Source organism: Taudactylus pleione, unplaced genomic scaffold (genome assembly GCF_031769625.1).
Source record: "Taudactylus pleione unplaced genomic scaffold, aTauple2 ptg000968l, whole genome shotgun sequence".
Classification (NCBI taxonomy): domain Eukaryota; kingdom Metazoa; phylum Chordata; class Amphibia; order Anura; family Myobatrachidae; genus Taudactylus; species Taudactylus pleione.
Genome location: NW_028285369.1, coordinates 77,183 through 101,852, shown reverse-complemented (window position 1 = coordinate 101,852; position 24,670 = coordinate 77,183). Strand labels below are relative to the sequence as shown.

At 46.9% G+C, this 24,670-nt stretch overlaps 2 protein-coding genes across 2 annotated transcripts in view; one reads left to right on the top strand and one right to left on the bottom strand.

Moving 5' to 3' along the window:
* LOC148454899 (uncharacterized) overlaps window positions 1-20,104 on the bottom strand; it is a 38,220-nt gene extending 18,116 nt beyond the window's left edge. Inside the window, exons 1-7 of the mRNA XM_088460623.1 lie at window positions 20,019-20,104; window positions 15,965-16,043; window positions 15,748-15,845; window positions 15,307-15,596; window positions 14,912-14,984; window positions 12,592-13,510; window positions 12,436-12,543 (exon numbers count right to left, since the gene is read on the bottom strand). Of these exons, the coding sequence (XP_088316749.1) occupies window positions 12,436-12,543; window positions 12,592-13,510; window positions 14,912-14,984; window positions 15,307-15,596; window positions 15,748-15,845; window positions 15,965-15,995 (1,519 nt within the window). The 5' untranslated portion in view covers window positions 15,996-16,043; window positions 20,019-20,104. The remainder of the gene's footprint in view (window positions 1-12,435; window positions 12,544-12,591; window positions 13,511-14,911; window positions 14,985-15,306; window positions 15,597-15,747; window positions 15,846-15,964; window positions 16,044-20,018) is intronic.
* Window positions 1-24,670, top strand: part of LOC148454898 (uncharacterized) — a 72,173-nt gene that overhangs the window by 39,233 nt on the left and 8,270 nt on the right. The window lies entirely within an intron of this gene.

Genomic DNA, 24,670 nt, shown 5'->3' with positions numbered 1-24,670 from the left:
ATGACCTCTGCTGTGATACAGGTGCAGATGACCATTCCCAGCTCTTCTCCTGCTCTCACCTCCAGTCCTCTAAGAGCCAGCTGCTGGGCTGCCAGTCTATGACCTCTGCTGTGATACAGGTGCAGATGACCATCCCCAGCTCTCCTCCCCTGCCCTCACCTCCCATCCTCTAGGAGTCAGCTGCTGCACTGCCAGTCTATGACCTGTGCTGTGATACAGATGCAGATGACCATTCCCAGCTCTCCTCCCCTGCTCTCACCTCCCATCCTCTAGGAGCCAGCTGCTGGGCTGCCAGTCTATGACCTCCGCTGTGATACAGGTGCAGATGACCATCCCCAGCTCTCCTCCCCTGCTCTCACCTCCTGTCCTCTAGGAGCCAGCTGCTGGGCTGCCAGTCTATGACCTCTGCTGTGATAAAGGTGCAGATGACCATCCCCAGCTCTCCTCCCCTACTCTCACCTCCTATCCTCTAGGAGCCAGCTGCAGGGCTGCCAGTCTATGACCTCTGCTGTGATACAGGTGCAGATGACCATCCCCAGCTCTTCTCCTGCTCTCACCTCCTGTCCTCTTGGAGCCAGCTGCTGGGCTGCCAGTCTATGACCTCTGCTGTGATACAGGTGCAGATGAACATCCCCAGCTCTCCTCCCCTGCTCTCACCTCCCATCCTCTAGGAGCCAGCTGCTGGGCTGCCAGTCTATGACCTCTGCTGTGATACAAGTGCAGATGAACATTCCCAGCTCTTCTCCTGCTCTCACCTCCCGTCCTCTAGGAGCCAGCTGCTGGGCTGCCAGTCTATGACCTCTGCTGTGATACAGGTGCAGATGACCATCCCCAGCTCTCACCTGCTCTCACCTCCCATCCTCTAGGAGCAAGCTGCTGGGCTGCCAGTCTATGACCTCTGCTGTGATACAGGTGCAGATGACCATTCCCAGCTCTCCTCCCTGCTCTCACCTCCCATCCTCTAGGAGCCAGCTGCTGGGCTGCCAGTCTATGACCTCCGCTGTGATACAGTTGCAGATGACCATCCCCAGCTCTCCTCCCCTGCTCTCACCTCCTGTCCTCTAGGAGCCAGTTGCAGGGCTGCCAGTCTATGACCTCTGCTGTGATACAGGTGCAGATGACCATCCCCAGCTCTCGTCCCCTACTTTCACCTCCTGTCCTCTAGGAGCCAGCTGCTGGGCTGCCAGTCTATGACCTCTACTGCGATACAAGTGCCAGATGACCATCCCCAGCTCTCCTCCCCTGCTCTCACCTCCCGTCCTCTAGGAGCCAGCTGCCGGGCTGCCACTCCATGACCTCTGCAGTGATAAAGGTGCAGATGACCATTCCCAGCTCTCCTCCCCTACTCTCACCTCCCGTCCTCTAGGAGCCAGCTGCCGGGCTGCCAGTCTATGACCTCTGCTGTGATACAGGTGCAGATGACCATCCCCAGCTCTCCTCCCCTACTCTCACCTCCAGTTCTCTAGGAGCCAGCTGCTGGGCTGCCAGTCTATGACCTCTACAGCGATACAAGTGCAGATGACCATCCCCTACTCTCACCTCCCATTCTCTAGGAGCCAGCTGCCGGGCTGCCAGTCTGTGACCTCTGCTGTGATACAAATGCAGACGACCATCCCCAGCTCTCCTCCCCTACTCTCACCTCCCATCCTCTAGGAGCCAGCTGCTGGGCTGCCAGTCTATGACCTCCGCTGTGATACAAGTGCAGATGACCATCCCCAGCTCTCCTCCCCTACTCTCACCTCCCATCCTCTAGGAGCCAGCTGCTGGGCTGCCAGTCTGTGACCTCTGCTGTGATACAAGTGCAGATGACCATTCCCAGCTCTCCTCCCCTGCTCTCACCTCCCGTCCTCTAGGAGCCAGCTGCTGGGCTGCCAGTCTATGACCTCTGCTGTAATACAGGTGCAGATGACCATCCCCAGCTCTCCTCCCCTGCTCTCACCTCCCGTCCTCTAGGAGCCAGCTGTGGAGCTGCCAGTCTATGACCTCTGCTGTGATACAAGTGCAGATGACTATTCCCAGCTCTCCTCCCCTGCTCTCACCTCCCGTCCTCTAGGAACCAGCTGCTGGGCTGCCAGTCTATGACCTCTGCTGTGATACAAGTGCAGATGACCATTCCCAGCTCTCCTCCCCTGCTCTCACCTCCCGTCCTCTAGGAGCCAGCTCCTGGGCTGCCAGTCTATGACCTCTGCTGTGATACAGGGGCAGATGACCATCCCCAGCTCTCACCTCCTGTCCTCTAGGAGCCAGCTGCTGGGCTGCCAGTCTATGACCTCTGCTGTGATACAGGTGCAGATGACCATCCCCAGCTCTCCTCCCCTGCTCTCACCTCCTGTCCTCTAGGAGCCAGCTGCTGGGCTGCCAGTCTATGACCTCTGCTGTGATACAAGTGCAGATGACCATTCCCAGCTCTTCTCCTGCTCTCACCTCCCGTCCTCTAGGAGCTAGCTGCTGGGCTGCCAGTCTATGACCTCTGCTGTGATACAGGTGCAGATGACCATCCCCAGCTCTCACCTGCTCTCACCTCCCATCCTCTAGGAGCCAGCTGCTGGGCTGCCAGTCTATGACCTCTGCTGTGATACAGGTGCAGATGACCATTCCCAGCTCTCCTCCCCTGCTCTCACCTCCCATCCTCTAGGAGCCAGCTGCTGGGCTGCCAGTCTATGACCTCCGCTGTGATACAGTTGCAGATGACCATCCCCAGCTCTCCTCCCCTGCTCTCACCTCCTGTCCTCTAGGAGCCAGCTGCAGGGCTGCCAGTCTATGACCTCTGCTGTGATACAGGTGCAGATGACCATCCCCAGCTCTCCTCCCCTTCTCTCACCTCCTGTCCTCTAGGAGCCAGCTGCTGGCCTGCCAGTCTATGACCTCTGCTGTGATAAAGGTGCAGATGACCATTCCCAGCTCTCCTCCCCTACTCTCACCTCCCGTCCTCTGGGAGCCAGCTGCCGGGCTGCCAGTCTATGACCTCTGCTGTGATACAGGTGCAGATGACCATCCCCAGCTCTCCTCCCCTACTCTCACCTCCTGTCCTCTAGGAGCCAGCTGCTGGGCTGCCAGTCTATGACCTCTACTGCGATACAAGTGCAGATGACCATCCCCTACTCTCACCTCCCATTCTCTAGGAGCCAGCTGCCGGGCTGCCAGTCTATGACCTCTGCTGTGATACAAGTGCAGACGACCATCCCCAGCTCTCCTCCCCTACTCTCACCTCCCATCCTCTAGGAGCCAGCTGCTGGGCTGCCAGTCTATGACCTCCGCTGTGATACAAGTGCAGATGACCATCCCCAGCTCTCCTCCCCTACTCTCACCTCCCATCCTCTAGGAGCCAGCTGCTGGGCTGCCAGTCTGTGACCTCTGCTGTGATACAAGTGCAGATGACCATTACCAGCTCTCTTCCCCTGCTCTCACCTCCCATCCTCTAGGAGCCAGCTGCAGGGCTGCCAGTCTATGACCTCTGCTGTAATACAGGTGCAGATGACCATCCCCAGCTCTCCTCCCCTGCTCTCACCTCCCGTCCTCTAGGAGCCAGCTGTGGAGCTGCCAGTCTATGACCTCTGCTGTGATACAAGTGCAGATGACCATTCCCAGCTCTCCTCCCCTGCTCTCACCTCCCGTCCTCTAGGAACCAGCTGCTGGGCTGCCAGTCTATGACCTCTGCTGTGATACAAGTGCAGATGACCATTCCCAGGTCTCTTCCCCTGCTCTCACCTCCCGACCTCTAGGAGCCAGCTGCTGGGCTGCCTGTCTATGATCTCTGCTGTGATACAGGTGCAGATGACCATTCCCAGCTCTCCTCCCCTGCTCTCACCTCCCGTCCTCTAGGAGCCAGCTGCTGGGCTGCCTGTCTATGATCTCTACTGTGATACAAGTGCAGATGACCATTCCCAGCTCTCCTCCCCTGCTCTCACCTCCCGTCCTCTGGGAGCCAGCTGCTGGGCTGCCAGTCTATGACCTCTGCTGTGATACAGGTGCAGATGACCATTCCCAGCTCTCCTCCCCTGCTCTCACCTCCTGTCCTCTAGGAGCCAGCTGCTGGGCTGCCAGTCTATGACCTCTGCTGTGATACAGGTGCAGATAACCATTCCCAGCTCTCCTCCCCTACTCTCACCTCCCATCCTCTAGGAGCCAGCTGCTGGGCTGCCAGTCTATGACCTCTGCTGTGATACAGGTGCAGATGACCATTCCCAGCTCTCCTCCCCTGCTCTCACCTCCCATCCTCTAGGAGCCAGCTGCTGGGCTGCCAGTCTATGACCTCCGCTGTGATACAGTTGCAGATGACCATCCCCAGCTCTCCTCCCCTGCTCTCACCTCCTGTCCTCTAGGAGCCAGCTGCAGGGCTGCCAGTCTATGACCTCTGCTGTGATACAGGTGCAGATGACCATCCCCAGCTCTCCTCCCCTTCTCTCACCTCCTGTCCTCTAGGAGCCAGCTGCTGGCCTGCCAGTCTATGACCTCTGCTGTGATAAAGGTGCAGATGACCATTCCCAGCTCTCCTCCCCTACTCTCACCTCCCGTCCTCTGGGAGCCAGCTGCCGGGCTGCCAGTCTATGACCTCTGCTGTGATACAGGTGCAGATGACCATCCCCAGCTCTCCTCCCCTACTCTCACCTCCTGTCCTCTAGGAGCCAGCTGCTGGGCTGCCAGTCTATGACCTCTACTGCGATACAAGTGCAGATGACCATCCCCTACTCTCACCTCCCATTCTCTAGGAGCCATCTGCCGGGCTGCCAGTCTATGACCTCTGCTGTGATACAAGTGCAGACGACCATCCCCAGCTCTCCTCCCCTACTCTCACCTCCCATCCTCTAGGAGCCAGCTGCTGGGCTGCCAGTCTATGACCTCCGCTGTGATACAAGTGCAGATGACCATCCCCAGCTCTCCTCCCCTACTCTCACCTCCCATCCTCTAGGAGCCAGCTGCTGGGCTGCCAGTCTGTGACCTCTGCTGTGATACAAGTGCAGATGACCATTCCCAGCTCTCTTCCCCTGCTCTCACCTCCCATCCTCTAGGAGACAGCTGCAGGGCTGCCAGTCTATGACCTCTGCTGTAATACAGGTGCAGATGACCATCCCCAGCTCTCCTCCCCTGCTCTCACCTCCCGTCCTCTAGGAGCCAGCTGTGGAGCTGCCAGTCTATGACCTCTGCTGTGATACAAGTGCAGATGACCATTCCCAGCTCTCCTCCCCTGCTCTCACCTCCCGTCCTCTAGGAACCAGCTGCTGGGCTGCCAGTCTATGACCTCTGCTGTGATACAAGTGCAGATGACCATTCCCAGGTCTCTTCCCCTGCTCTCACCTCCCGACCTCTAGGAGCCAGCTGCTGGGCTGCCTGTCTATGATCTCTGCTGTGATACAGGTGCAGATGACCATTCCCAGCTCTCCTCCCCTGCTCTCACCTCCCGTCCTCTAGGAGCCAACTGCTGGGCTGCCTGTCTATGATCTCTACTGTGATACAAGTGCAGATGACCATTCCCAGCTCTCCTCCCCTGCTCTCACCTCCCGTCCTCTGGGAGCCAGCTGCTGGGCTGCCAGTCTATGACCTCTGCTGTGATACAGGTGCAGATGACCATTCCCAGCTCTCCTCCCCTGCTCTCACCTCCTGTCCTCTAGGAGCCAGCTGCTGGGCTGCCAGTCTATGACCTCTGCTGTGATACAGGTGCAGATAACCATTCCCAGCTCTCCTCCCCTGCTCTCACCTCCCGTCCTCTAGGAGCCAGCTGTGGAGCTGCCAGTCTATGACCTCTGCTGTAATACAGGTGCAGATGACCATCCCCAGCTCTCCTCCCCTGCTCTCACCTCCTGTCCTCTAGGAGCCAGCTGCTGGGCTGCCAGTCTATGACCTCTGCTGTGATACAGGTGCAGATGACCATCCCCAGCTCTCCTCCCCTGCTCTCACCTCCCGTCCTCTAGGAGCCAGCTGCTGGGCTGCCAGTCTATGACCTCTGCTGTGATACAAGTGCAGATGACCATCCCCGGCCCTCCTTCCCTGCTCTCACGTCCCATCCTCTAGGAGCCAGCTGCTGGGCTGCCTGTCTATGACCTCTGCTGTGATACAGGTGCAGATGACCATCCCCAGCTCTCCTCCCCTGCTCTCACCTCCCGTCTGGGAGCCAGCTGCTGGGCATTCTGAGTTTGTGGCTTTTTTATGCAATTGTGTTACTGTATATGAATATATGTATACCTATTGATATGTGTGTATATGAGTCTCTGTATGTACCAACAATATGTATGTGTATCTTGTTTTTGTTTCTAGACATTTGTGTACTAGTGTGATGAATTGGGGGTGTTCCGCATGGAAACGCTCCTTCCCCGATCGGTTGCAGGGGGGGGGGGGCACAGCTAGGCCCAGCTAGGAACTTTTGCCCTGGGCTTCACAATGTCTACAACCCACATCTTTGATTGCTACATCTCTCTGTACAAGCACCAATATTCTGTGTACCGCTGCTGTCTACTGTGACCAGTAAACTATTATCTTGCAACATTTTGGGTCCATTCTTCTTTTACACATCACCCTATCATTTATAACAATACCACTTAGTAATAGGTCTGAGCGCTACACAAACCAGTTCTCTAAGAAATAGATCAGAAAAGTTTCTTCTGACTACAGGTCCTTGTATCCATTACACCACATTACACGCGGGTCCTCGTACCCGTTACACCACATTACACGCGGGTCCTCGTACCCGTTACCACATTACACGCGGGTCCTCGTACCCATTACATCACATTATACACAGGTCCTCGTACCCATTACACCACATTACACACAGGTCCTCGTACCCATTACATCACATTATACACAGGTCCTCGTACCCATTACACCACATTATACACAGGTCCTCGTACCCATTACCCCAAATTAGGGGCTTTACTTACAATTGTAGTTTATTTTCCCATGGATAATATTTTATTACTGAACATTACTATCAAAATATACAAAATATAGTATTATTATATTATATATCACCCTCTCCCTCATTCCCCCCACACCTCGCCTTTTCCTTTATACACAAGTTATACTAAACACAGCAGTGAGGCAGAATTTTCTACATCAGAGTCATTTTATTGCAAGATTAGAAGAATATAGTTTCCTCCTGTAGTAACACTTGGAATGTTATTTATTGAATATTTAATACTACAGATTACTATAATATTATGTGAATGTTTTGCTGCTAGAATAGTGCAAGAAAAGCAGATTATAAAATGAGCAGCTGCTGTATCCTGCAAACCTGGGGGCAGACACACAAGCAGCAGATAAGGTGGGCGGTGCTGGAAATCTGTAACTAAAGAAAACTGTAACTGCAGCACAGAGTATTTCAGCTCATACCACTATGATTAGACATGGATGCAGCTAGGTAACAGAACAGAGTAATTCAGCTCATATAACTCCATTACAACTATGATCAGACAAGACTGACATGGATACAGCTAGGTAACGGAACACAGTAATTATGTGAAGCTCCCGGCATACTGGTACAGTGACGCTGTGCTGTGCACCTGTATATAGATAACAGATCATACATCCAACGCTCAGAGATGTGCAGTATCCTGGCATTTTCCATCAGGTGGGGTCTGTACGTATTAGGAGCCATCCATGAGGAATAGCTGTCCTGGCTTTCTCTCTTTGGTATAATATGGTCCTTACATTAATGATGAGAGTAACATCCTGCACATAATAGTCCTGTAACGTCCAGTTACTCATACAGAGCAATTCCTGTTATTATTCATGGCTTGTGTACAATACGTCATTTCTGTATTACTCATGTATTATAAGCTGCAGGATATGATACTCGCACAGTGCTGTCATTCCCTCCATGACACACATACAATAGAGATGACATTATCTAATACATATGTACTAACAAAATGCTGATATATACCATGATAGGAGGTAATAACAGGACAGGTCAGTGTATCCATGCAGGTGCCCATCAAAGAGCAAATCCCCAACACTAGAGCGGTGTCACAGTGACAGGAGACAGGAAAGAGGGGCACACGTGTAAGACAAAACCTTTCTTGTTTGGGTATGAGAAATGGACACTAAGACAGTCACAGTATAAAGATACTAAATTAGGATAAAGCTAACACACAAAACAATAAAAAACTGCATAACAAGAACCTAGGAATACAGAGAGCTGGTACAACCAATATATACCTATAATCACCCCAATATATACCTATAATCACCGCAATATATACCTATAATCACCGGTACCTAAAGTGACAGAGTAATACGGCCTTATGTCAGTTTATATCCAGTTCTGAATGAGTCATAGTAATTGTCTGACTGACCAATAGTGACCGGGCTTATGTCTGACTGACCAATAGTGACCGGGCTTATGTCTGACTGACCAATAGTGACCCGGCTTATGTCTGACTGACCAATAGTGACCGGGCTTATGTCTGACTGACCAATAGTGACCCGGCTTATGTCTGACTGACCAATAGTGACCCGGCTTATGCCTGACTGACCAATAGTGACCGGGCTTATGCCTGACGTTTGTTCTTCTGTGGCCCTGACCTCGGCTTGTACTAGTCACTCACTTATCCTGTAATTATATACGTGATGGGGATAATCACCGTTATATTGTATTGTATTGCTTGGTACCTATTATTCCTTCACACGGATCCTGGTGTCATACAGGAGGGACACTAATGCCCCTTTATTTATTTACTGCAAAGAAAGAGGTTTTCTACTGTAGTGCACTTACCCCCTAGTTACATACATATAGTATCTGTCCAATGTATTCATGTGTTCAACTAAAACATAACTTTTATTTATATCATCACTTAAAATAAGTTTCTAAATAGCAGCGAAATAGTAAAATGATAGTTGTGTATATACATAGAAATAGTGTATAAAATCTGCCACTTGGGAGGAGAGCCCTCATGTTCCTTGTTATTAGTAATTCCTATAAGAGATTTACTGACAATCAACTGATTTATTATGAGGTGTTATTTATTCTCTTACTCTAGTTGATAAGGGGCTATGTATTACTCCTTATATAATTATTTCATATCCGTGCCTAATATTTTATATACTTATAATATACCCTCAACAAAGAGCATAAGTCTCTAAATTGATTATTCTACCCTTTAAAGAGACCTAAAATAATATCTTTAATTATCAGTGACTTTCAGTGTTATACATTTGCATGGAGATATCTCTGGCTCTCTGTATTGGGCTCAGTGTTATACATTTGCATGGAGATATCTCTGGCTCTCTGTATTGGGCTGTGTTATACATTTGCATGGAGATATCTCTGGCTCTCTGTATTGTGCTCAGTGTTATACATTTGCATGGAGATATATCTGGCTCTCTGTATTGGGCTCAGTGTTATACATTTGCATGGAGATATATCTGGCTCTCTGTATTGGGCTCAGTGTTATACATTTGCATGGAGATATCTCTGGCTCTCTGTATTGGACTCAGTGTTATACATTTGCATGGAGATATATCTGGCTCTCTGTATTGAGCTCAGTGTTATACATTTGCATGGAGATATATCTGGCTCTCTGTATTGAGCTCAGTGTTATACATTTGCATGGAGATATATCTGGCTCTCTGTATTGAGCTCAGTGTTATACATTTGCATGGAGATATATCTGGCTCTCTGTATTGAGCTCAGTGTTATAAATTTGCATGGAGATATATCTGGCTCTCTGTATTGGGCTCAGTGTTATACATTTGCATGGAGATATATCTGGCTCTCTGTATTGGGCTCAGTGTTATACATTTGCATGGAGATATCTCTGGCTCTCTGTATTGAGCTCAGTGTTATACATTTGCATGGAGATATCTCTGGCTCTCTGTATTGGGCTCAGTGTTATACATTTGCATGGAGATATCTCTGGCTCTCTGTATTGGGCTCAGTGTTATACATTTGCATGGAGATATCTCTGGCTCTCTGTATTGGGCTCAGTGTTATACATTTGCATGGAGATATATCTGGCTCTCTGTATTGGGCTCAGTGTTATACATCTGCATGGAGATATATCTGGCTCTCTGTATTGGGCTCAGTGTTATACATCTGCATGGAGATATATCTGGCTCTCTGTATTTGGCTCAGTGTTATACATTTGCATGGACATATATCTGGCTCTCTGTATTGGGCTCAGTGTTATACATTTGCATGGAGATATATATCTGGCTCTCTGTATTGGGCTCAGTGTTATACATTTGCATGGAGATTTATCTGGCTCTCTGTATTGGGCTCAGTGTTATACATTTGCATGGAGATATATCTGGCTCTCTGTATTGGGCTCAGTGTTATACATTTGCATGGAGATATCTCTGGCTCTCTATATTGGGCTCAGTGTTATACATTTGCATGGAGATATCTCTGGCTCTCTGTATTGGGCTCAGTGTTATACATTTGCATGGAGATATATCTGGCTCTCTGTATTGGGCTCAGTGTTATTCATTTGCATAGAGATATATCTGGCTCTCTGTATTGGGCTCAGTGTTATACATTTGTATGGAGATATATCTGGCTCTCTGTATTGAGCTCAGTGTTATACATTTGCATGGAGATATCTCTGGCTCTCTGTATTGGGCTCAGTGTGTATAGTTGTTACTAGGTATCTTATTTACTCGACAGACTGTGTCTATTTGTTTTGATACAATGTATCTAGTTTCTCCCTGACGCGGTAGAGAATAGCTTCTCTCTGAGCTGCTACTGAAATTCCACTTATATCAGTGATATTGCATCTCATTTATACGTGATGCATTTTATTAAACATCTTATGTGTTGTTATATTTCCCATGTATATATAGTTGCTGCAAAGTATAGCTGTCCCCATGTCTATATTATATTCTCCTGCCAGCAGTGGCCTAGTGTGACCAGCCCATGAGACACAGCTCACCCTCCATGCAGAAACCTCTATACTTCCTTGTGACATCTCTGGTAATATCAGTGTTTCCACTAAATTCCGTCTTACAGCAAATCACTAGATCTTACACCTAGGCCATCACAAAACATGTGCACCACCGAGAGGACAACTGGGCACTATTCCAGCTTTACTAACAATGTACAAAAACGTTCAGATCAAAGAATGTGGTAAATACTAACAAACAAGCTCCACACACAGCTGTGTTACCCCACATGGATGTCAGACAGGTCCGTGGGGCGTTTGGTTTTCTTACTTGTTACCAAACTCTATCTCATATATTTGTAGATGTATAACTCACTACCAAATAATCTCCATCTCCTGACCCTGCACATTACTGGTGGTGTCACCACTATGGGAGGTGACAGTGCAGGACATACTAAGGACAATCTGTAAATGGTAATGATGACAGATTAGTTATGTCCCTATATTACATCATGTGGTCTTGTTATTACATAATATAGGCTAATAGCACAATAATAATCTAATCCAGAGCTTCCAAACTCCCCCATACAGTCAAGGGTGTAAGGATATCCATGATTGTGTCCAAATGGTTAATTCAAACTGACTGAGGCACTAAATAAGCCAACTGCGCTCAAGCATGGATATCCTTAAAACCCGTCCTGTAATAAGAGAAGTTTGGGAACCTCTGATCTGATAGAATAAGGAAACTGAAAGCCATTACATGAGGAACCTGTTGGAGCTCTATGTTGGTAACATCCGTGTGGATATATAATAAAGTGTAATATATTAGTATATAGGAGCTGAGTCACCCGTGGACACATGATGACGATAGTTACACAGATAGAGCGAATATTTGCCATCACGCCTACATGTAAGTCACACTGCGCACACACAGCGATCACATTGCAAATACGGACGCACAGAGGTAACAGGGGGGTGGACAGAAAGCTGCAGGCGTGTCTGTCCATGTGATCACCATGTCATGGGCATGTATAAATTAGCCATAACGATGGCAGCTGTAGCATGAGACCTCTCTGCGTGTCAGGAGAGCTGCAGTGTTTGCGGCTGGTCAGACCTGATATAAATGCTGCGTGACTACTTGATATGTGCCGATGGTACCGATGATTACATGGAAGTGTGACATTGTACAATGAGAAGGCAGCAGTGGGCGTGGTTATGGCGGCTGTGCCTCGGCATTAGCATATATTAGCACCTGCGATATGTAAGAGACTGCAGCTACATTTGCTTCTGCTGCTGAATCAGGCCCATAATGTGATAATGTAAATGTAATTTACCCTTCATCAAGCAGGGACAACAATCTAGTCTAATATTGTATTTATGCTTGTTCTGATTTTACAGTACTGCAAATATCGCTGCAATTTCTATTTCATTGTAAAACATTTCCCACACTCAGGACATGGAAATGGTTTCTCACTTGTGTGACTTCTCTGATATGTAACAAAATGTAATTTCTCTATAAAACATTTCCCACACTCAGAACATGCATATGGTCTCTCACCTGTGTGAATCTTTGTTTGTCTAGTAAGAGCACCTCTCATTATAAAACATTTCCATCACTCACAACACGGAAACGGCCTTCCAGCTGCGTGAACTCTCTTCTGATGCATAGAAAGACTCTTCTGCTTAGTAAAACATTTCCCACACTGAGAACATGAAAATTGCTGATCACCTGTGTGACTTCTCTGATGTATAACAAGATCTGATTTCTGTGTAAAACATTTCCCACACTCAGCACATGGAAATGGTTTCTCGACTGTGTGACTTCTCTGATGTGCAAAAAGATCTGATTTCTGTGTAAAACTTTTCCCACACTCAGGACATGGAAATGGTTTCTCACCTATGTGATATCTCTGATGTATAACAAGATGTGATTTCTGTATAAAACATTTTCCACACTCAGAACATGGAAATGGCCTCTCACCTGTGTGACTTCTCTGATGTCTAACTAGAGCTGATTTACGAGCAAAACATTTCTCACACTCAGAGCATGGAAATGGCCTCTCACCTGTGTGAGTTCTCCGATGTGTAACAAGATGTGATTTCTGTATAAAACATTTTCCACACTCAGAACATGGAATTGGTTTCTCACCTGTGTGACGTCTCTGATGTTTAACAAGATCTGATTTCTGTGTAAAACATTTACCACACTCAGGACATGGGAATGGTTTCGCACCTGTGTGACGTCTCTGATGTTTAACAAGATTTGATTTATCTATAAAACATTTCCCACACTCAGAACATGAATATGGTCTCTCACTTTTGTGAATCTTTGTATGTCTAGTAAGATCTCCTCTCATTATAAAACATTTCCCGCACTCGGAACACAGAAAAGGCCTTTCAGTTGCGTGTACTCTCTTCTGATGTTTAGAAAGACTGATCTGCTTTGTAAAACCTTTCCCACATTCAGAACATGAAAATTGTTTAACACTTGTGTGATCTGAACTATTTGTAACGCAACTAGGATTATCTTCATGGTTAGAAGGATCAGATGATATATCTGCACTATGAGATGTTGGATGTATACTAGGAGTAAAGGGGCTTTCTCTTGGAGAGTCCTGTGAGAAGTTATCATTGTCTAGGTCACAATCTGGAGATAATGAGACGTCTCCCCGAGTTATTCCTGCGGCTGTGTCCATCTGCTGGGAACAGAATAATTATATGGGAATTAGCACCCCTGCAGAACTATACTATACTGTGTAACTATAATAAGACGCGGCCAGTTGTACCCCTACATCCCCATACTGTGTAACTCTAATAAAATATGCCCGGCTGTACCCCAACATCTCCATACATTCAGTGACTTCATCAAGTATTTGATGATGATTGTCAAGAGGCGGTTTAGGTGTAGGAGTAACACTGGCTGGGGAGTAGTCCGTAAAAAAGACAAATCTCCATCTCGGCATATGTAACAGAGTGCAGGCATGGTCTATATTTTATATCACACACAGCACATACTAGCTGCACCCTGCTGTGTCCTCACACTCTCCATATCTCCATCTCAGTATGTGTAACAGAGTGCAGGCATGGTCTATACATTATATCACACACAGGACATACTAGCTGCACCCTGCTGTGTCCTCACACTCTCCATATCTCCATCTCAGTATGTGTAACAGAGTGCAGGCATGGTCTATACATTATATCACACACAGGTCATACTAGCTGTATCCTGCTGTATCCTCACACTCTCCATATCTCCATCTCAGTATGTGTAACAGAGTGCAGGCATGGTCTATACATTATATCACACACAGGACATACTAGCTGCACCCTGCTGTGTCCTCACACTCTCCGTATCTCCATCTCAGTATGTGTAACAGAGTGCAGGCATGGTCTATACATTACATCACACACACAGGTCATACTAGCTGCATCCTGCTGTGTCCTCCCACTCTCCGCGTCTCCATCTCACTATGCGTAACAGAGTGCAGGCATGGTCTATACATTATACCACACACAGGACATACTAGCTGCATCCTGCTGTGTCCTCACACTCTCCGTATCTCCATCTAAGTATGTGTAACAGAGGGCAGGCATGGTCTATACAATATATCATACACAGGACATACTAGCTGTATCCTGCTGTGTCCTCACACTCTCCATATCTCCATCTCAGTAAGTGTAACAGAGTGCAGGCATGGTCTATACATTATATCACACACAGGACATACTAGCTGCATCCTGCTGTGTCCTCACACTCTCTGGATCTCCATCTCAGTATGTGTAACAGAGTGCAGGCATGGTCTATACATTATATCACACACAGGTCATAATAGCTGCATTCTACTGTGATCTCCATCTTAGTATGTGCGATACACCAGATAGTGTGGGGAGGAGACTGGTCAGATCTCTGGGCTGGTAACACACAGTGACATGATGTGAGGGGGAGAGCAGTAGTATCATAGGGGCAGATGGCTCCCAACTCCCCCACTGGGCAGATACATTTACTTCATTAGATTGTACTGACAGAGAGGGTGTAAGATAAGAAACTGAACAAGGAGAATGTGACTATTCTGTAATAAGTGTTTATTACTCACCTGTGCTGATATCTTTAGGGATTTCCGCCGTCTTAAACTGCTGATTGCCCCACAAAAACGTCTCTGCTTCTCCCTCTATATCTTCTGCTTGATTATCAGTCACATACGTCTCTTTTTCTCCCTCTGTATCTTCTGCCTTCATATCAGTCACATATGTCTCTTCTTCTCCCACTATATCTTCTGCCTTCATATCAGTCACATACGTCTTTTCTTCTTCCTCTTTATCTTCTGCCTCTATATCAGTCACATACATCTCTTCTTCTTCCTCTATATCTTCTGCCTTCAAATCAGTCACATACGTCTTTTCTTCTCCCTCTATGTCTTCTGCCTGCATATCAGTCACATACGTCTCTTCTTCTCCCTCTATATCTTCTGCCTTCATATCAGTCACATACGTCTTTTCTTCTTCCTCATTATCTTCTGCCTCTATATCAGTCACATACATCTCTTCTTCTTCCTCTATATCTTCTGCCTGCATATCAGTCACATACGTCTCTTCTTCTCCCTCTATATCTTCTGCCTTCAAATCAGTCACATACGTCTTTACTTCTCCCTCTATGTCTTCTGCCTTATTATCAGTCACATATGTCTCTTCTTCTCTCTCTATATCTTCTGCCTTCATATCAGTCACATATGTCTCTTCTTCTCTCTCTATATCTTCAACCTTATAAGCCTGAGCTGCACCCTAAACAAAAATTGATTTGTTTTTTAATGTTTGATTTCATTAATTGAGATTAGACAGTATAATATCCGTGCATAAGACACACACAGCTTCTCTACACATAATAAAGTGACAGTCACTGTGGTATATTGGTGAGACCCTAAATCCCATCTACCTGATGCTCCTGTGGGGTCCTGTGATTCTCCTCTGTACAATCTTGTGAATAAAGAGGACGGGGACATCTCTCTGGGGTATTTCTGTTACTTAGTCCATCTGTAGGAGACACACAGTGACTGATTACATTGTATATATGTGAATATCAGGTGATGTGTGTATATAGGGAGCCCCCATACCTGCTCTCCCCTGTACAATAAATGACAGTCTCCTCTTACCCAGTGATGCGAGGGGCCGGTGATTCTCCATCTTCACGTCCTAATACAGACCATTGTGTTCCACTAGATACACCCCCTCCTGCATGGAGACATAGACAGTGACATCCTGACACCTTATAGGAACCTGACACACACAATGATACAGTCATCACCCAGACACATCCCCTGGTGTTACTGTTTAATGTCTCATTCCCAGCAGTCACCTCTCCAGTCATCACCCAGACACGTCCCCCGGTGTTACTGTATAATGTCCCGTTCCCAGCGGTCACCTCTCCAGTCATCACCCAGACACTTCCCCTGGTGTTACTGTGTAATGTCCCATTCCCAGCAGTCACCTCTCTAGTCAGCAGCTGAATGATCTTGTTGGTGAGTTCCAGGATCTTCTGGTCATTGTGTCTCTCATGTATCAGTGAGTAAAGTGGAGGCACCGTGATGGGACTCTGGGTCCTGCTCAGTCCTCCTGGCACACGGGGTTGGCTGCTGGGTGTCTCATGCTCATTGGATGTCTTCTTTAGTACTGTATAACCCTTTGTATTGGGGGAAACATGGAAAGGTCACTTAAACTCTATTTAAATGAGACTGTTTATTCAGGTGTTCATTTTACATAATATACAAAAAAACTCTATTTTACAAATACTTGTCTTGTAACGATCTCTTAAATACAGGAAAATGAAGAGTATATAGTATATCCTGCAGCTCCGACATCTTTGGGTCAGTGACAACAACATACAGTGAACAATGTACTAAGTCCAAACTCTAGCGAGGACTGTGGGACTAATACTATATCTGAGACCGGCTCCCTGCTACTCAGTTATTACTATAGATATAAGTGATGTCACTGTGACACTCCCAGATCCCCTCACCTCCCCAGTCATGTTCTTGTATTATTACTATAGATATAAGTGATGTCACTGTGACACTCCCAGATCCCCTCACCTCCCCAGTCAGCAGGTAGATGATCTCCAGGGTGAGATTTAGTATCCTCTCAGTAATGTGACTTTTGTCCACGTCCATCCTCAGTGATCAGTTATTTATAGAGGACAGGTCTCACCCTTACGTGACTTCTAGTAAAGATTCTAGTGTTCCTCACGTGTCTAAAAGTAAATATAATAAATATCAGAGTACATGTAACATATTAATTCAGGAAACACTGATTAACTAATAAGCCCTCCTCTTTCCAGAGCCATATCGCACACTGGCCCTGATTCAGAGCCGGACGCTCTGAAAGAGTGCTCGCTCTGAATCAGGGCATTTTTTATTTTTTTGTGCGGCCTCCTGGCCGCTTTCATAGCTGTGGGTGACCACCCACAGATATAGCGAGTGGCCAGGTTGCGATGGTCAAGACCATCGGGCTTGCGACGAGACCCTTGTGGTAGGGTCTCGTGGCCGCAATCCCCAGAGAGATTTTGGCTCTAACAGAGACGGAATCTCTCCACTGACATCACTCGTGATGTCAGTGGGGCCACCCCCAAACGACAGGCGTTCTCATGGGAACGCCTCCATTTGGGCAGCCACCCCCCTGGCCCGCCCACCAAAGGGGGCGAGCTGTCACTCAACATCGACAGCTCGCCCCCTTTTTTTGCGAGACCCGGAGCGACGGAGTGCCCGGGTCTCGCGCATGCTCACGACAGAGCCAGTTCCATCGTGCGTATGCGCTCTGGGCCACCTTCGACCCGGTTGCAAGCGCTAGCGACCGGGTCTGAATCAGGCCCTCTGATCACTATACACAGGTCAAACTGATATCACACATCTGATATACACAGGTCACACTGATATTACACATCTGATACACACTGATCACACTGATATCACACACCTGATACACACTGATCGCTATACACAGGTCACACTGATATCACACACCTGGTACACAATGATCACTATACACAGGTCACACTGATATCACACACCTGATACACACTGATCTCTATACACAGGTCACACTGATATCACACACCTGATACACACTGATCACTATACACAGGTCACACTGATATTGCACACCTGATACACACTGATCACTATACACAGGTCACACTGATATCACACACCTGATACACACTGATCACTATACACAGGTCACACTGATATCACACACCTGATACACACTGATCACTATACACAGGTCACACTGATATCACACACCTGATACATACTGATCACTATACACAGGTCACACACCTGATACACACTGATCACTATACACAGGTCACACTGATATCACACACCTGATACACACTGAGCACTATACACAGGTCAAACTGATATCACACACCTGATACACACTGATCACACTGATATCACACACCTGATACACACTGATCGCTATACACAGGTCACACTGATATCACACACCTGATACACACTGATCACTATACACAGGTCACACTGATATCACACACCTGATACACACTGATCACTATACACAGGTAACACTGATATCGCACACCTGATACACACTGATCACTTTACACAGGTCACACTGATATCACACTCCTGATACACACTGATCACTATACACAGGTCACACACCTGATAACCAGTGATTACTACACATAGTATAATATACACAAGTACACAACACCATATGACAACATGTTTCCCCAGGCCAGATCCCTCACAGACCACCCATCTTTTCCTCCTCATTCCACCCTCAGGTCATTCTCCCCAGTAACCTAGGCTAAAGTCTCTGCCCCCATCATCTTCCCCTACTTCTCTGCTCCCCCTCCCCATTATACACCCTCCGATAGCACACGACATCTCCCAGCCCAGCCTCTCTTTCCCCCACTACTGCCCTATTCCACAATCACCCATCTTATTTTCTCTGCTCCCACATCTGTAATAATTACTGAGTGTCAGCGGTGTTATACAGTATGTGGATCGGCAGCTGTAGTGGGACCATAAGTCCCAGCATGCCTGGTCATGCTGGATTACACAGTTAGCCTACCAGGATGTACGTTACATGTGTGACAATCCTGCCAGCCATGTGTATGTAGCATAGGGAAGAGGCTGAAGCATTTATTGGAAGATAATCCCTTTCGCACTGAAGATCTAGAACAGTGTTTCTCATCTCCAGTCACCAGGGATTCCTAACAGGGCATGTTTTCTATATCTCCTTACTAGTGGTTCATTACTGACTGACACAATCTAAATGATCCAGAGGTGGTGATAATTATCTCACTGGTGATTTTGTGAGGAGACCTGGAAAACATGCCCTGTTATGGTTCCCTGAGGACGGCACTGGGAAACACTGGTCCCTACACACAGGGTAGTGTAATAGAGAAAGTGCTGGGAGCAGAGGGAGCTCCATGCAGGTTGGTGATAATTAGAGGAATAAAAAGAAAGCTAAGAAAGCCTCAGACAGGTGAGGAGTCAGCAGGGCCTATTACAGAGGACGTCTGTGCATCTTATACATCACCCGGTGTACACTATGGTGTCTCTCTGTGTATTCTGTCACTTCCACACTAATAACCACCTACTGAGGGTACTGACCGCCAGCTACAGCTGCTACGTTCTGTATGGGGGGGTCTGAGTGCATCGGTCACCTCCCTATCTCTATAGTCTGTTACCCACCGAGCAGTGACTGCTCCATCTGTATTATATGTAACACCAGGGTCTGCTCCACCTGTATTATATGTAACACTAATAACCACCTACTGAGGGTACTGACCACCAGCTACAGCTGATACGTTCTGTATGGGGGGGTCTGAGTGCTCCGGACACCTCCCTTTCTCTATAGTCTGTTACCCACCGAGCAGTGACTGCTCCAGCTGTATTATATGTAACACCAGGGTCTGCTCCACCTGTATTATATGTAACACCAGGGTCTGCTCCACCTGTATTATATGTAACATTGGTGTTTGATCTACCTGCTTGATAGTAAGGCAGCACCAGAAACAGCTACAGAAATCTGATTCACCAGTATTATAATAACAGACCACTAAAACCTGTTCCACCAGTATTATATATTACACCATAGCCTGCTCTACCTGTATGATGATAATGCAGCACCACAACCTACTCCCCCTATATAAAAAATAGTAAACCCCCTTACCTACTGCCAGACACAGCAATGGCCGCTCTCTGCCTTTTCCTTATGGGAGGAGCTAGATCCCCATCAGTTTGAAACGCCCCTTCCATCTCATCTCCCTGTAGCTATGGCTATACCATACTGACCGCCCTCTCATTCCCCTCAGTGCGGTGATTGGCAGCAGCGAGTAGCCAATCAAGCGGCACAAAGTAGGAGGGACGTCCTGTAACCAGAAGCCACCTGTACCAGCCGCTCACAGCTTCATCACTAGAGTAATAGCAATATAGTCTAATGGTGTCCTCATGTACAGTGACTGGCGGCCATATTCTTATAGTCTCCCAGTCACAGAGCAGAGGGGGCGGGGCCACAGGGGCTTTAGCTGCCATTTTGTCATAGACATGCCGGAGCCAGCCAGGTAGAGGCAACTAGAGGCAAGTGTCCGGCAACAGCAGGTAACGGTGTCCTACTATACAGGGGGAGCTGCCTGTGGTGTCCTGTTATTATACAGGGGGAGCAGCCTGTGGTGTCCTGTTAGTATTATACAGGGGGAGCAGCCTGTGGTGTCCTGTTAATATTATTATTATACGGGGGGAGCAGCCTGTGGTGTCCTGTTATTTTTATTATACAGGGGGAGCAGCCTATGGTGTCCTGTTAATATTATACAGGGGGAGCAGCCTGTGGTGTCCTGTTGTTGTTGTTATTATTATTATTATTATACAGAGGGAGCAGCCTGTGGTGTCCTGTTTTTATTTCTATACTGTGGGAGCAGCCTGTGGTATCCTGTTATAATTGTACAGGAGGAGCAGCCTGTGGTGTCCTGTAATTATTATTATACAGGGGAGCAGACTGTGGTGTCCTGTTATTATTATACAGGGGGAGCAGCCTGTGGTGTCCTGTTATTATACAGGGGAGCAGCCTGTGGTGTCCTGTTATTATTATACAGGGGGCGGAGCCTGTGGTGTCCTGTTACTATTATACAGGGGGAGCAGCCTTTGGTGTCCTGATAATATTATTATACAGGGGGCGGAGCCTGTGGTGTCCTGTTACTATTATACAGGGGGAGCAGCCTGTTGTGTCCTGTAATTATTATTATACAGGGGAGCAGACTGTGGTGTCCTGTTATTATTATACAAGGGGAGCAGCCTGTGGTGTCCTGTTATTGTACAGGAGGAGCAGCCTGTGGTGTCCTGTTATTATAAATATACAGGGGGAGCAGCTTGTGGTGTCCTGTTGTTATACAGGGGGAGCAGCCTGTGGTGTCCTGTAATTATTATTATACAGGGGAGCAGACTGTGGTGTCCTGTTATTATTATACAGGGGGAGCAGCCTGTGGTGTCCTGTTATTGTACAGGAGGAGCAACCTGTGGTGTCATGTTAATAATAATTGGGAGCAGCCTGTAGTGTCCTGTTATTATTATACAGGGGGCGGAGCCTGTGGTGTCCTGTTACTATTATACAGGGGGAGCAGCCTGTGGTGTCCTGATAATATTATTATACAGGGGGTGGAGCCTGTGGTGTCCTGTTACTATTATACAGGGGGAGCAGCATGTGGTGTCCTGATAATATTATTATACAGGAGGAGCAGCCTGTGGTGTCCTGTTATTATTATACAGGGGGAGCAGCCTGTTGTGTCCTGTAATTATTATTATACAGGGGAGCAGACTGTGGTGTCCTGTTATTATTATACAAGGGGAGCAGCCTGTGGTGTCCTGTTATTGTACAGGAGGAGCAGCCTGTGGTGTCCTGTTATTATAAATATACAGGGGGAGCAGCTTGTGGTGTCCTGTTGTTATACAGGGGGAGCAGCCTGTGGTGTCCTGTTAGTAATAATTGGGAGCAGCCTGTAGTGTCCTGTTATTATTATACAGGGGGCGGAGCCTGTGGTGTCCTGTTACTATTATCCAGGAGGAGCAGCCTGTGGTGTCCTGTTATTATTATACAGGGGGAGCAGCCTGTTGTGTCCTGTTGTTATTATTGTACAGGAGGAGCAGCCTGTGATGTCCTGTTATTATTATTGTACAGGAGGAGCAGCCTGTGGTGTCCTGTTATTATTATACAAGGGGAGCAGCCTGTGGTGTCCTGTTATTATTATACAGGGGGAGCAGCCTGTGGTGTCCTATTGTTGTTATTATTATAATATAGGGGGAGCAGTCTGTGGTGTCCTGATATTATTATACAGGGGGAGCAGCCTGTGGTGTCCTGTTGTTATTATTATTATACAGGGGGAGCAGCCTGTGGTGTCCTGTTATTATTATTATTATACAGGTGGAGCAGCCTGCAGGTGTCCTGTTATTATTATTATACAGGGGGAGCAGCCTGTGGTGTCCTGTTATTATTATACAGGGGGAGCAGCCTGTGGTGTCCTATTAATATTATTATACAGGGGGAGCAGCCTGTGGTGTCCTGTTATTAGTATTAAACAGGGGGAGGTACCTGTGATGTCCTTTAATTATTATACAGGGGAGCAGCCTGTTGTGTCCTGTTGTTATTATTATACAGGGGGAGCAGCCTGTGGTGTCCTGTTATGATTATACAGAGGGAGCAGTCTGTGGTGTCCTGTTATTATTATACAGGGGGAGCAGCCTGTGTTGTCCTCTTATTATTATACAGGGCGAGTGTTCTGTTATTATTGTACAGAGGGAGTGACACGTGGTTTCCTGTTATAGCAGCAGCTGCAGAGTAATAATAACAGTAATGAGAGGTCAGGGAATAACACATAATAGGTATAACATGTATGTACTGTATATACCATATGATACATAACAGGAGCTGGGGAAGGATATAAGGCGGCACTCCCTGAGCTGTAACTAGTAAGGTATAATTAGCGCCAGTATCCATCCAGAGGTCAGTATTACACCCACATTAGCAATAAGACAAGTCAGCAGCCTCCTAAGGGCGACCGTGATGCCCTAATTATAAGCAACCGTCAGGGGAAATTGTGGTTGTGCTGTCAGGTGTTATTATATAATAGGAGTGAGGTAAGAGTATATAATAATAACACATTACATTTATTATAGACAATAACACATAAAACAAACCAATCCACTTAAAAGTATAATGTCATTCTCTCAGGTGTATATCTTTATGCTACAAGAAAATATAGTTAAACTCTCTTCAGTTACCGGCGACAATGGCAGTTTTTTTCGACATCGCTGAAATCGGACAATTTTCGCTAAAAGAAACGGCAAAAATGGCTGATTTTACCCAAATAACAGGCGATAACGGCAAACAGGTGAAAATGGCGAAAAAAAATGGAAAAAAGTTTTCTCCATCCGAGATCTGGATGAAAAAAAATGCTAAATCTCTATTTTTTACTAAAATTGTGGGGATTTCTTTCAGAAACCTTTGGACACCCCCCCCCTAATGAGAAATGAACCCCAAAATGTTGTAGGTTGCAAACGTTGGTAAAAAACGGCCGCACAAAATTTGGGTGAAAAAAAGCAAACTTTGAAAATGATAGAAATCTTTTTTTCCCCAGGAAATTACTGTACGTTAAAATGGGCGCAAGTATATTTTTGTGTCGTAAATACGCAATTTTAACAACCTTTAAAAAACCGCCTTCTGTAACCAAATGTGATGTTTAAAACATCCGAAAAATCAGACCCGATACGTTAAAACCATTTTCAGTGATTTTTTTTTTTATTCACCCAAGATCTGCGCGGTCGTTTTTCGCCAAAGTACGAAACTTACTAAAACATTTGGGGGTAATTCATCATTAGAGGATGTGTCCAAAGGGTCTGTGATCTCTGTGCCAGGTACATGACATATTATATCCCCTTCTACCAATGATCTTATTACTGACCATGTATTATCCCTGACTCAGCTATCGCACAGTAACTCTCTTCTCTCTCGGGCTGGTAATGATTATAGTCAGAGGAATGTGACCTTTATACCTTGTGTCACTATGTACAAACGTATTACTACAATCCTAATACTCTGTTACAGGAGCTCTCTGCACAGTTACTGGGTGTGTAACTATATTTCCTTGTAACATAGAGATATACACCTGAGAGACTGACATTATACATCTAAGTGCATTGGTTTGTTTTATGTGTTATTGTCTATAATAAATGTATAGTGTTATTATTATATACTCTTACCTCACTCCTATTATATAATAACACCTGACAGCACAACCACAATTTCCCCTGACTCCCTGAGCTGAGACTGTCTGTCAGGACGTCTTGTTATCCTGAGCAATAGAGACTCTCTCAGAGACAGCCAGTGGCTGTGACAGTCCCCAGATCCTCAGAGTGTCACTGATTATCCCCCAGGACAGGTCTCACCCCACCCTACGCTGCACACACACGGCCGGCAGGCTGGTCACACATGTAACATACATCTGAGGTGCGGTCATTTGTCATTTCATCATTTGTGCAGAGTGACTGATGGGATTCTGTATTGTGTAACCCTTTGTGTGTCCCCTGGGCTGCCTGCTGTCCTATCCCTGTGTTATTAACCTCTTTTGTTCCCTTCCCCTCCCCTGTGTTACTGCCACCTCTGTACAGCTGTTACACCCCCTGTTGTGTGCTCTGTATTCCTACGTTACTTCCCCTCTCCCCATATCTGCACCCCTTCTGCTCTCCTGTGTACTCTCCCCTCACACCCCTGTTACCTGTATGACCTCAGTATAGTCACAGACTCTCTCCGTTTCTGGAATAAATGTAAAACAAAAC